At 46.1% G+C, this 12,663-nt stretch overlaps 1 protein-coding gene across 9 annotated transcripts in view; it reads left to right on the top strand.

Moving 5' to 3' along the window:
* Positions 1–12,663, top strand: part of CACNB4 (calcium voltage-gated channel auxiliary subunit beta 4) — a 78,080-nt gene that overhangs the window by 44,433 nt on the left and 20,984 nt on the right. For 7 of the 9 annotated variants that reach the window (XR_002439041.1, XR_002439042.1, XR_002439043.1 and 4 more), the window contains 7 exons: positions 4,080–4,199; positions 4,553–4,675; positions 7,130–7,260; positions 8,706–8,782; positions 9,158–9,177; positions 9,282–9,362; positions 11,161–11,219. Coding sequence is in view for 5 of the 9 variants with exons in the window: in XM_021397595.1 (XP_021253270.1) it covers positions 4,080–4,199; positions 4,553–4,675; positions 7,130–7,260; positions 8,706–8,782; positions 9,158–9,177; positions 9,282–9,362; positions 11,161–11,219 (611 nt within the window). In the remaining 4 variants the exon portion in view is untranslated. Of the gene's footprint in view, positions 1–4,079; positions 4,200–4,552; positions 4,676–7,127; positions 7,261–8,705; positions 8,783–9,157; positions 9,178–9,281; positions 9,363–11,160; positions 11,220–12,663 lie in introns of those variants that run through there. The other 2 variants (XM_021397597.1, XM_021397599.1) reach the window with 2 other exon arrangements.

Raw genomic sequence — 12,663 nt, 5'->3', positions numbered from 1 at the left:
CGTGCAGTGGGGCTCTGTCCCGCTGGGGGTCATGCTGGCTGTCCCCAGGCTCCCAGAAACAGGAACGTGCCCACAAGAAGCAGCGTGGAGGGGCAAGTTGCATTCTGCTGTGCAAGCTGTGCTCATCCCCTTTCCAATAGAAACCATCTGGACAGCAGTCTTGTTTTGTGTAGTACTGTTCTCCAAAGCCTCCGCTGTGCTTGGGTGTCTACCAGCAAATTTTTGGTCTAGGTCCCCAGCAGTGTAACAATGTGAATTGACCTCTGGTTCAGCCCCCCAGCTCCTTGCTCTGCTCTGCAGCCCTGGCTGAGGTGTGCTGCCACTCCTGGCACTTCGTCATCTTAAAGCACTGTGGTTTTCAGAGTGAACTCCTATTGCAAACACATTTCTCTTGCTCTCTGCTGTGTGTGTGACCGCTGATCCCAGGGCCTTGCTCTTCAGTGGCGTGCGTGCTTTGTTGTGACTGCCATGTGTACTCAGCATCTGCTTGTTCCTGGGCAGAGGGACGCCCTGTAAGCACCCTTGGCTCTTTCCCTGCAGGACGCCTGCAGCTAGAGGATGCTGCTAAGGGCTGAGGCAGAAGCTGTCTCCAATCAGGGCATGGTTTCAGAAATGCTTTCTGGGTTGTGATGGGCTCAGTAGCACTCTAAATCTTTTGAGAAGAAACCGCTTGTCATGGGCTGACTGGAGCTTCTAACGGATTGATGCTTTAATTGCAGAAGCTATGTGACAGAGCGTTACAATTTACGGCTGGATGGAGAGCAATTCAGATCTGTATATTTCTGGCACTTGGAAGGAATTATTTGCAACCTCACTGAAATAAAAATACGCTGTTTTCTGAAACCCTAACAGCTAAAAGTTGGTATTTTCTTCTGCTCTTCCCTTCACCAGCAGCTGCTGGCTGCTTGCGGTGCCCGGAGGAGGTGTGTGTGCTGCTCCTTGCATAGGCTGGGGGCATGAAGCCCCCTATATTTATCGTTATTTTAGTGGTGCTGAATAAATGAACCACTCTTTCTTCTGCTTTGGCTGAAGCACGCTTCTTCCCAACCGTTCTTAGGATCGCTACAAACCTCGGTGTTTTTATCGAAGCTGAATTGTACTAATGGATGAGAGAGGAAAATGAAGGAGGGAGAAAATAAATAATAAATTGTATTAATAAGGAATTCATGGAAGCCTGAAGTAAAACAGCTGCAAAATACGCAACAAGTCTTTCATGGCCTTGGATCACGTAATTATATAGCAAAGCCTGCTGCCTTCAAACTGTTCAACCTGGCTTGCACTCAGAGGCACTGCAAACACTGCTGCTTCCCAAGGTTGCTCTCTCTCCCGAGGGGTCGTGGGGCTGAGGTTGCATGACTGTGATAATTGGCCCTACAGTGTTAAGGATGAACGTGGAATTGGGGATGCATGTTGTATGCCCGAATTAGCAGCTTGCCACTGTAAGCAATAGAAGAATAAAGAAATTAACGGAATCTTTTTGATTCAAGTTACAGTGTACAGAAAAATGTTGGAATATCTTCTCCCTTCCCTTCTTCTTTCACTCTGCTGAAGACAACTAGTGCAGTTTGGTTCTCAATGCATAGACCAGGCAGTCAGTTACTCTTTCCTAAGGGCATGGAGGCATCTGAGGCTTTAGTACCACCATATCTGTTGCAATTCCTACAGACATGAGCTGCCAGCCCAGAACCGCGGTGCCATACCTGCGTGAGCATTCATGTTGGCTTCTTGCACAAGAAAAGCAAAAAATAAATACAAGAAGCCTTGCTTTTTTGTTCTACATAGTCTCAAGTAGCAGCAGCAGCTACTTTGGCAAAGGCTACTTTGTTCTGACAGCTTAAAATAGGTCAGTGCTCAGCCAGAAACCTCTCAAAGCCAGCATGGGAAAGCATGTATCCGGCGTAGGTATCCCTTCCCAGGAAGTCCCTGCCCTGCGCTCCTCTTGAAGTGCTGGGCAGGACGCAGACACGTTTTGGAAAGCAGCCCTCTGGCTGCCGTTTCTCACCTGTATTTATTATTACACTTTTTGATTCATTATTCAAAGGCTGGGATTACTTTTCCTTCTCCCTTTTTGCTGCTGCCGAAGCTTTGTTGCCTTTGTAGTAAGAAAGGCAGCGGCGAGCACTAGCAGGCATTTTGCATCCTCAGCGCATTCAGCAGTGAGCATTTGCTGCTCTCGTGCAGCGCTGTGCCTGGCCCTGCAACTCCTGCTCTGCCTTTCCTTTTGCTCTAATTACTTTAAACAATGTATTGAGAGCAGGCTGTCGTTTTAGGTCTGGAATGTTTGGCCATATAGATGGAGTCTCCTGCTGGCAGGCTTCCCCTGGGATGGGGGAAGGCAGCAGTGCTCCTGGCCGGGCTGTGGGGCTGCACCAAGAGCGTGTGCTGGTGGTGGGTCGTTGCCAACCGGTGGGGGCTCCCAGCGATACTTGAGAATATGTGAGTTTACATGGATGGTAAGAGTACTGGCTGTTATGGTAGATTACTTAGAAAGTATATCCCGGTGCTGCAGGATATGAAGCAATTTAAGGAAAAAAAAAAAAAAAACATTTGAAAGACATAACGCTGCAGTGGTTCTTTGGAACATAGGTAGAGAGAAAAACTTCAGAGCTTTTCAGAGATAAAGATGTGTGTCTTCAGTCTGTTGCTAGAGATGAGATTGCTTGGGAATGATTTCTTCATAGAATCGCAGAAAATCTCAGGTTGGAAAGGACCCCCAAGGGCCATTGAGTCCAACCCCCAGCCCCACCTGAACCCTATGGCTGTGAGCTGTGTCCCAGTGCTCCCTGAGCTCCGGCAGCTCAGGGCCGTGCCCGCTGCCCTGGGGAGCTGTGCCATGACCACCGCCCTCTGCAACACAGCCTGTCCATACCCCCACCTGACCCTCCCCTCACACAGCTCTGTGATAATCCCTCAGACCCTGTTGCTATCACCAGAGAGAGAGCAGAGAGCAGAGCTCATGGGTTGGCTGTAGGGCCGCCGTGAGGAGCTGTAGGGCCGCCGTGAGGAGCTGTAGGGCCGCCGTGAGGAGCTGTAGGGCCGCCGTGAGGAGCTGTAGGGCCGCCATGAGGAGCTCTAGGCCGCCATGAGGAGCTGTAGGCCGCCGTGAGGAGCTGTAGGGCCGCCATGAGGAGCTGTAGGCCGCCATGAGGCCTCCCTTCAGACCCTTCCCCGTCTTTGTAGCCCTCCTTTGGGAGCTCTGGTAGTTTGATGTTCTTTTTGTAATGCGGTGCCCAAAACCTCACCCTGCACTCAAGCTTTAGGGTTTTGAGGCATTTGCAGGGAGCGCACCCATATAGTTAAAGCTAATCTCCAGTTTGTATGAATGCTGCAGTACACCGCTGCTTGGCAGGGCTGAGCTGCTGCCTTTGGCTCTACAAAGACACTCAAGCACGTGGCATGCCGTGCTCAGGTTGCTGTATGGAAGGAGCCCACATGCCACAGGTGTTGTCAGCATCCCGGGTGCTGTCCCAGTCTGACCGTGGCCATGCCTTATTCCCCCCAGCACGCTGTTACATTCTGCTTCCACGTGCTGGTTTTACTTCATAGTATTGCACAGCCTTTGTGTTGCCCTGTGGAGCAGCTTTTAATAGTGTGATTTTGCCACTTTTCTGCTCTTGAAGAAAAGAACAGTGCTGTGTGTGAGTGGCAGCGCGCAGCAGGGAGGGAAGTGCTGCACAATGGCGCTGCATTTACAGGGAGGGCTGACTCTAACCAAGCTTTGTGATACCTTAATCATGTCTGATGAGACCTAGCCCCTGACAGTCCTGAATCTAAGGTTGTCAAACAGGGTTTAAAATCTTTATAGGTGTTTGTACAGTGCTGCAACCAAGCTGGATGTGACTGTGTCAGTAAGGGAGCAGAGGCATGCTTTGGAAGTGGAGAGAGATTTTTCTTGGATTTTTTGTCTTTAGCTAAGGTAAAGCCATATATTTCTCTGCTAAGTTCTGCGGAATCTTGTGCTAGAAACAGTATGTATAAACCCACACGGTAGAATTAGGAAAAGCACTTTCTGTGTCTGACTTGGGACAGGGGTTCTGTTTCTCACGTATGTTTTCTCAGCAGTGTGATTTTCCTTTCAGGGCTCAGCAGATTCGTACACAAGCAGACCCTCAGACTCTGATGTGTCTTTGGAAGAGGACAGGGAAGCAATCCGCCAGGAGAGAGAGCAGCAAGCGGCGATACAGCTCGAAAGGGCAAAGGTGCTTTGTTTTAAACTGTAATAGCAACTAGGTTATGGGGCATTTATCATTTGCCTGGTGTTAAGATTCATACTGCTGGTTTATAATGGTGATGGCATCTTTTGAAGTATGTTGACAACCGAGTGAAATTACCTGCAAACAGGATTTGGGGGGAATAGAGTGTAAATATCTTTGTATAAATGGGGATCTTCTTTAGTGAACGGAACTCTATTGGCTTGTGTGAAATTATTAGGTCTGAATTTTGATGTATTTGGCAAATGCCCTCCACTAAACTTTTGGCAATTTGATGCAGAAAATTAATTCCAGACTCAGAAGAAGTTTCCACTGTTTATGATGTCTGTTTCTGTTTGTAGTCCAAACCAGTAGCGTTTGCTGTTAAGACCAATGTGAGTTACTGTGGAGCTCTGGATGAAGATGTCCCTGTCCCAAGCACTGCCATCTCTTTTGATGCTAAGGACTTCCTACACATTAAAGAGGTAAAAACATGTAGCAGTTATTCCTTTTAACAAGCCAGGGACTGCGGTTGGAGCAGTCATGTCTGAGCTGAACTGGAGAGAACTGAAAGCCGAGAAGCAAGTGGCAGCAGGAGAGTACAGCACACACATGGGATTAGTGATGCTGTGGTGACACTTCATCCTTCTGACAGTTCAGATCAAGTCTGTGATGGATCTGAGATTGTGTAACACGAAGGGGGTTCTGTTCATCAGGGAGTTAAGCAGCAGCAGTTTACACCCGCTCTTCATACAGCACCGGGTAGGCTTGTAAGGGAATAACACAGGAATAAAAAAATGCTGAAGAGGCTGTAGGACAAAAATATACAAAAATAAGGGAAAAGGAATGGAAATAAACAGGCCCTGAATGTGGCTTTTGTAGAGAAAAATTCTTTTATTGCGTGTTGAGCATCTTTTCTGCAATTAGTTATCTGAAGTGAGCCTTTCAAATTTGCATAAACTGCTGTTGTTTTGTAGATTTGTACATAGAATTGCAGCTTGCAAATATGTTTTTTTATCTCTGCATTCTGTCTGTTTATTTTAGGGTGTTCAGCGCTAATTTTTCACTTTCTTTGAACGTTAGCCCCTCATTGCTTCAAAGCATATTTGGGAGGGAAACACCTGCTTCTTCATCTCTGGAGACAGAGATTGGTGGTAGAAGGGGGGAGCTGTGCTTTAAGTTCTTTCTCCCTGGACACAGGAGAGGCAGTTGATTTGCATGTTCCCTTTTCTAAGTTTGCTGGAAACAGATGGAAGTTTGGTTTTTTTAAAAACACCATTTATTTTATTTTGTTTTTAGTTGACTTTGTTGTATTGTTGTTTTTAATATATTGGGGTGGAACAGTCCTTAAACTCACGTTGAGGAAGTAGAGTGCTGTGAAGTCCAAATCTGCCTCTCTCTGTGCGTAGAGTTGGTTTTCCCCTCTGCTGTGTTCCCCAGGAACATGCTCCTTCCTGTTTGGCACCGCACCTGAGCTCCCCTTCGTGTATCCACCTTGAAACCTGCTCCCCATCAGGAAAATGTCCTTTGCAGCACTCAGTGCTGACTGCGAACAGCTGCACTCATTACAGCAGAGATCACTTCTCAGCTGCCTTCCTCGACGTGTTCCCATTCGCACCAGGAGTGTACCCTACCTGGCACGCTGTCTTTCTAGTTTGCCCATTGCATTAACACAAGTGTTTGCTCTCCCAGCACGTGGCTACCTTCACTGTCCAGCCACGAATGTACTAAGCTCCTGTTCGTGCTGCCCTGTACATTTTTCCTGAGGAGTGTCACGAGTCCATGTCTTGGCTTTCTGTGAGTGTTCCTCTGAGATCCAAATGGCCATGATCACACCCCACCGAACATAAACCATCAGTCTTATGGGTGTTCACCTGCTCTGCTAAGGGTTTAGCATTTCTTTGTTAATGCTGAAGCCTTCAGCCTGCCTGAAGCTGTAACTTGGTGTGATTTGGGGAATGGTTCCCCATGCTGTAGCCTCATGGAAAAAGACTTTGCAGAATTTCTTTTTTTTTTAGTGATCTGACTGACAGGTTTGCTTGGCCGGGAATAACCATGATTTAGATTAGATCCAGATTTTAGAATAGCACCAAACTAGGTAGAAGTCAGGTTGCCCTGCTGACAAGATGAAACATCTGCAGTAACTAGTGAGTTGGTATATTGAGAGTGTGTCCTGTATGTCTCATATGTCTCCTACAAGACTATATGTTACGTTCTTACTTCAGAGAAGAGGTGCAACAGTTACTGACAATACAGAAGAAAATGATGGGAATGGCAACCGATAGAAATGAACTGTAGTCCTCCCACATGCTGAATGCAGAGAATAGCATATGGGAGGTAATGACCTAATGCAAATATCCCTGCTTCCCTTTCTGCATTGTTATCAGTTATATTGTTCAGTTATTCTCAGCATAACCCTGATTCTGATCTCTTGTCTAGAGGCGTCACTCAGGACTTCATGTCCCGCTAGTAGAATATAGGTTCCTGTGTTCAAGCCATACATTTAGAACCAGAATCAAATAGTTAATCCTCAGAGAGCTCTGATTTGAGAATCGTGCCATCACAGAGTGGTTTGGGTTAGACAGGACCTCAAAGCCCATGCGGTTCCATCCCCCTGCCATGGGCAGGGATGCCTCCCACTGGTCCAGGTTGTCCTGAGCCCCCTCCAGCCTGGTTTAAAAACATTCGCCAGAAACAGCTCACGCTCCTTACAGCACCATCACCCTCAGCCCCTAAGTTGTGGCATCAGAGTCACAGCAGGATGTTTTGGAGCAGTTAAAAGACACCAGTTACCTTCACTGAAATTTACACAAACTGCCTGCTGTTCGGACTTCGGGGTGAGTCCTGTTTTCTCAGCTGGTATGGAGTTAAGGATTGCGGATAAGAAAATAGGGGAGTTCTGGACGTGAAGCAAGGCCAGAAACCTTTCTGTGTTCCAGAAATACAATAATGACTGGTGGATAGGGAGGCTGGTGAAGGAGGGCTGCGAGATCGGTTTCATTCCAAGCCCGCTTAGACTGGAGAATATCCGCATTCAGCAGGAGCAGAAGAGAGGACGTTTCCATGGAGGGTAAGAATGCTGTAACCTTTTAAAATAATTTAAAATCTTTTCTGATGCCGGACAATATCTTTCAAAGGTCACTTGATTCTTTTTTATTGCAGTGTGTATGAATGGGTGTTTGATTTGGGATTCCAAGTGAAAAGATGTGTTTGCAGAGGGTAGGCATATTAGATGTTGGCTGTGAGAAAGAAAAGAACGTGTCTCAGCTTTAGGAAAGGGAAGTTTTACATTATGAGATGTAACACCAGAAGTTTCTGAAGGGAGAGAGTTGTGTCCCCATGGGCTCTGAGTCGAACCTTTGGTGCTCAGAGGCTGCCAGAGTCTTTTCCCAACTCTCATATTGGCAAAGTTGTGGGATTTTTCTTTTTTTCCCCCTCCGTTTTTGCCCAGACCAGACTTTTCAGATGTCATAGAGGTGAGTTTTGCCATTTGACTTCCTTTCCTCTTCATCTACAAGCCCGACCCTTCTGCCTCTCCACACTGCTGCACCTGGAGATAGCAAATCCTGGGAGAATACAGGCTTGTGTGCGGGGCTGGGAAGTAAAACTGATTGCTCCTGGTCTCGGTTTGGATATTGAAGTCTCTCTCTTCTATTGGCTGAACAATGGCTAACTCTTTTCTTTTGGGGGGGATTATTTTGCTACTAGCACGTTATTCCCACTAATTGAAAATGAAATGTAAATGTTCACATAGATAAGAACAATGAAAACTTTAGTGGAGCAGTGCAAAGAAAGGTGAGCTGTTTGACTCTAGGCCTAACAGTGAGCAGGAAGGGAAGCATGATTTCACCTGTGTAGCACTGTCAGGGAATTAACATAGTTAATCAAGGTCGGGAATCATTTCAAGTGTAAGCCATCTGAGGAGGTGATTTTGGAATGATTGAGCAGCACGAGCTGAGCTTTATTACGAATTGCTTTTACAGTTTCTGAAAGAGGTTTGGAGAAACCAGTGTATCTCAGTGCATGGAAGGAGGGTTATCACATGCAGAGACTGCTCAGGATAATGATTCATATAAAGCATATTAGCAGAAGAGTTCTCTGCTTGTGTGAGTGGACGTGACTCCAGTGAATTACCAATTCCTGCAGCAGTTCAGCCTAATCTCACCTGCAGAGAGTACTGGGAATAAAACCCAGTCTGAAACAGGAGAAATATTGTAAAAGAGGACAGTATTCAGATTTTACATAGCATGCAGACCCAGAAATGTTAATACAGACTGAACCTAAAGAGGTTTTTGCAGTCTTGAGCCACAGGAACTGTTGCTAGTGACTCTTTACAGTATCCCAGTGTTACAGCAGCATCGAGGAGATACATGGAACAGCTCTGCCATTAAACAGTCCCTGCTCCAGAGAGAGCTGGCAGGAAAGCGAGGTCAGAACACTGCTTTGGGCTAACATCCCCTTGCTGGTCAGTCAGTGTGGGGCGAAGAATACTAAATACTCTTTCTGATACTGCAGGAAATCAAGTGGAAATTCTTCTTCAAGTCTTGGAGAAATGGTTTCTGGCACGTTTCGAGCCACTCCCACTTCCGCGGGTAAGGCAGAATTTTATTTAAGGCAACTCTGGCTATTTCTGTTACTTCTATTTAAAAAATCACATCTGAAAAGTGTGGGTTTTCCCCCTTTGCTGACTTATTAAGACGTTCTACTGAAAGTACGTGCGCGCGGAGGTGGAGAAAGACATCTATTTCCAGACATGCGGTAGTTGCTAAGGGGCTGGAAGTAAAAGGCCTCAGGAAAAGGGGCAGCTCCACCTAGAGCAGAATGAGTGACCAATTTGAATAGAGCTGAGGGACAGCAAGGTGCACGGAGGGAAAGGAAAGGTGCATTGAGAACGGGGTTTTTGCTTGCAAGTGTTACGGTTGCTATGCACAGTGTGTGTTTAACCGAGTTCTCATTTGGTCTTTTAGCAAAACAGAAACAAAAAGTGGTAAGTAATCCTTCTGCTTTCATTTTATTTTCCTTACTTCTAATGCGTAGTTCCCAGAATTTTCAGTTTGATATATGATCTGAAGGAATGTTTTCCTCTTCCAGACAGAACACATTCCCCCGTACGACGTGGTGCCGTCAATGAGGCCCGTTGTTTTAGTGGGGCCATCACTGAAAGGCTACGAGGTACGTATCCCTCGTGTTTGCAATGAGTTCCTGTTTTCTTATCCATGGTATCTTTCTTATCCTTGGTACCTTTGGTGTGTTGGCCAAGTAGCCAACCAGCCATCCGTGCACATACACAATTTTAGTCAAACTAGCACTTGTTTGAGGGCAATTAATCCAAATTTGGAAGAAACTTCCCCTGTAAGGTAATTCTCATGTTTTCACTTATGAAAACTTCACGTCTTCCCACAAAGCTCAGTGCTGGCAAGCGAAATAGCAGGGCTGTGGTAGCGCGGCCGTTTCTGTTCTCCAGCACTTGAAACTGAACGTGGGAACTGCTGACTGTCATTCTAGTGTGTTTTCTTCATGTTTGTTTTTCCAAGAACGCTGGAGTATTGAAATATAAGGAAACCTTTAGGCCTTCTAAATTATTTGCCTCTCTGCAACGTGGAGGTGGGTGTGATAGCAGGTACAGATAAACAGGAGACCCATTTGTCAAGGTTGCTGCAGATTCAAAAGAGCATTTAGCACGCGCTGAACGACCAGAGGCTTTTAGCAGGGCCTGTCGGTGAACTTATCCATCTGTTAAGTGTTTTGCCAAATTAAGATCTAAATTAACATGAACATAAAATCGAAGATACGCTTCATTTAGCTTAATTAATGCTGTTAGTACTTTATAGGATATTATTAAACATTGGAACGGCTCTTTTCAGAAGGTTGCAGTGCAGTAATGTTAGCATAATGTGATGTTCTTACATCGTTTTTTTTTTAGTAAGAGTGATTAGAAGTGTAGTTTAGTAAAGCAGGAATGAGGTGCTTCATTTTCATCTGCCTTTTAATTTTATGGCAGTGTTTCTTGACAGGAGTAAATGTCACCCATTGGTTTTGATGGTGCTGCACCACAGGTTTATTTGTCTAGGCACCCAAGTTTGGCAGAGAGAGGGGCCATCTGTTGAGTGCATGCCTCTGCACAAGTATGTTCCCCCTCTTTGTGTAAGACAATGATACTAAATCCGACATCTTGAACATATAAAGGTGTATAAATGGTAATGCAGTTAGGGTATTTCCATTCCAATTTTGTTCTACGCAACAGAAACACATTGCTCTTACTTTGCAACCTGTATGGAAAAGTTCAGTGTTTGTTTTTTTTTTCTGACTAAATTCTCTAAGAAGCGCTTTGAAGATAACTTGGGAGAATTAAACTGCCAGAGGCCTGGGGCTTTGGTGGAGTTCCTATCTGAGTGTCAGTAGAGTTGTACTGAAAGGAACAGTCAGGAAATAGATGACATCTGTTGGCACTGAGCATCTCTCAGATGTGCTCCCTTTTACAGGAGTGGAAACATGTTTTTTTCTCCTTGTAGGCCTCAGAGAATAGTTTTGCTCTTAACAACAGTCATCCAACGTAACAGATCTTGTATCTGAAGTCTTAGGGCATTACTAGTAACATTACCGGGGGGGAAAAGCAAAGGATCTGTTCAACCTGAAAATTCCCATGCGGTCCTGACATGTGCTGAAGCCCACTGGGAATGGCATTGCTCTGAAAGGTGGCAAGGTGTGCTCCGATGCCTCAGAGCAGATGGAGGCAGGAGCAGGGAGACAGCTCTCATGTCCTCCGGGCCACGCTTTGTGAGTGAGTCAGAAAACCTGCAAGTATTTGTTACAAAGCTGCTGCCATGAGCGTGCTTATTAAATGATGGCTACCTATGAAAGTTATTGATTGTTGGCTGTATCCTTACCTTTTGCTTACCTCTCTTCTTACTTCTGACTTCTCTTTCTCCCTGTCAATCCTCTCTGTTCAATCTTCCTCACCTCTGCAAAGGTGACAGACATGATGCAGAAAGCTCTCTTTGACTTCCTGAAGCACAGGTTTGATGGGAGGTGAGAAACGCTGTCCTTTCCATGCTTTTGTTCCACGTGTTACTAACGTTTTGGTGATTTTTTTTTTAATGAAAGGAGACCAATGCATGTTCCAAACTGATTTATAGTATCAACAGTGAAGGGCAGCCGGCTGTGGGCTGGAGCACAGCTGATGTATTGCTGGATGTGCATGTGTCTTTGTATCTGCTATGTCCGTCATAGGATTTCTTTGTTTAAGTGAATCATTTTTGCCTCAATATCTCATCAGAGTAGAGCTGCAGGAGAAATCCAGTTGAAAGGTGACTGGGGCACGTGGGGAGTGCCAGGATGGCTTTGAAGGTGGCATTGGCAGGCATGGGCATTCAGCGTTGCAGTGGGAAACATGCAGTGCTGGTACAGCTGGGAGTGGGGAGGAGCAGTGCTGTCCTGTGAATAACCCTTTGGGAAGAGCCCAGCTCCTGCTTTGCTTTTGTGTAGTTCCAGGCTCCCGTACAGCAGGATGCACTCTAAATAAAACTAGTCGCACCCAAGCCCTGCAAGAACCAGAAACAGCACATTTCAACAGGAGGCAGTGACGATGCTTCAGACCAGCACCTACGAAAAATGAATTCTTGACTACTGTTAGTAGTCAGAAATAATTAAAGCTTGAAGAGGGAAATGCTGAGCACTAAGATACACGAAAAGGTGTTTTCTTCTTGCTCCAGCTGAAGTTATAATATTTCCTGAAGAGCAGTGATGGGCAATAAATATATGTATTTCCTTGTTAGGAGGAGGGGGTTGGTCCATGGCATCCCTTCCTCTGGAGCTCATCTGTGGTCACAGATCTGCACTCTGCCTTGGGATCTTTGTCCCTTCTTTCACCCTAGTGTGTTCAGCATACTGTACCTGCAGAGCAAGGCGCTTATGCTGCACTAGCTGAGCTGCACTGGGTTTGTGACAGCGAGGAAGGTTTGTAAAGCCAAAAACGTTGGCACTAACATAACGAAAAGAAGTTTCTGTTGTTTAGAAGAGGTGGAATAGGATTTACGTCCAAAGCACCTTTTGGGGAGCAGCAAAGACGTGGTGATGCTGAAATAACTCGCAGCTTAAACAACGCATATAAGAATCAACCGTTGTGCAAAATGTTTCTTCCCTGCTCCTAGTAGCCCAGCTGAAGTGATTTTAGCACGTTCCACAATGCAGCGATCAATTCCAGGGCTGACAGTTGAAGCACTGACTGGCAGCCCGCAGCTCCATTTGCCATGTTCCTGAGCTGCTCACGCATGCTGTCAGGACACCCTCTCCCACTCCTGAGCAGTTTGACTGATGCGGTTTCGCTGCAGCTCAGCACAGGAGCTCTGGTGCACGTTTCCATCAGGGTAGATGCGGAACCGCTGCGTACGTTCCCTCCAGCTGCTGGCATGCCTGTCAGTTTGCAGCATGGCTCTGGTAACTGGCAGTCATTGTTTTTGGTGGGAAACCATGG

This window comes from Numida meleagris, chromosome 5 (genome assembly GCF_002078875.1).
Source record: "Numida meleagris isolate 19003 breed g44 Domestic line chromosome 5, NumMel1.0, whole genome shotgun sequence".
In the NCBI taxonomy this organism is placed as follows: Eukaryota; Metazoa; Chordata; class Aves; order Galliformes; family Numididae; genus Numida; species Numida meleagris.
The sequence above is the reverse complement of the archived record's forward strand: the minus strand, read 5'-3'. Positions and strand labels throughout refer to the sequence as shown.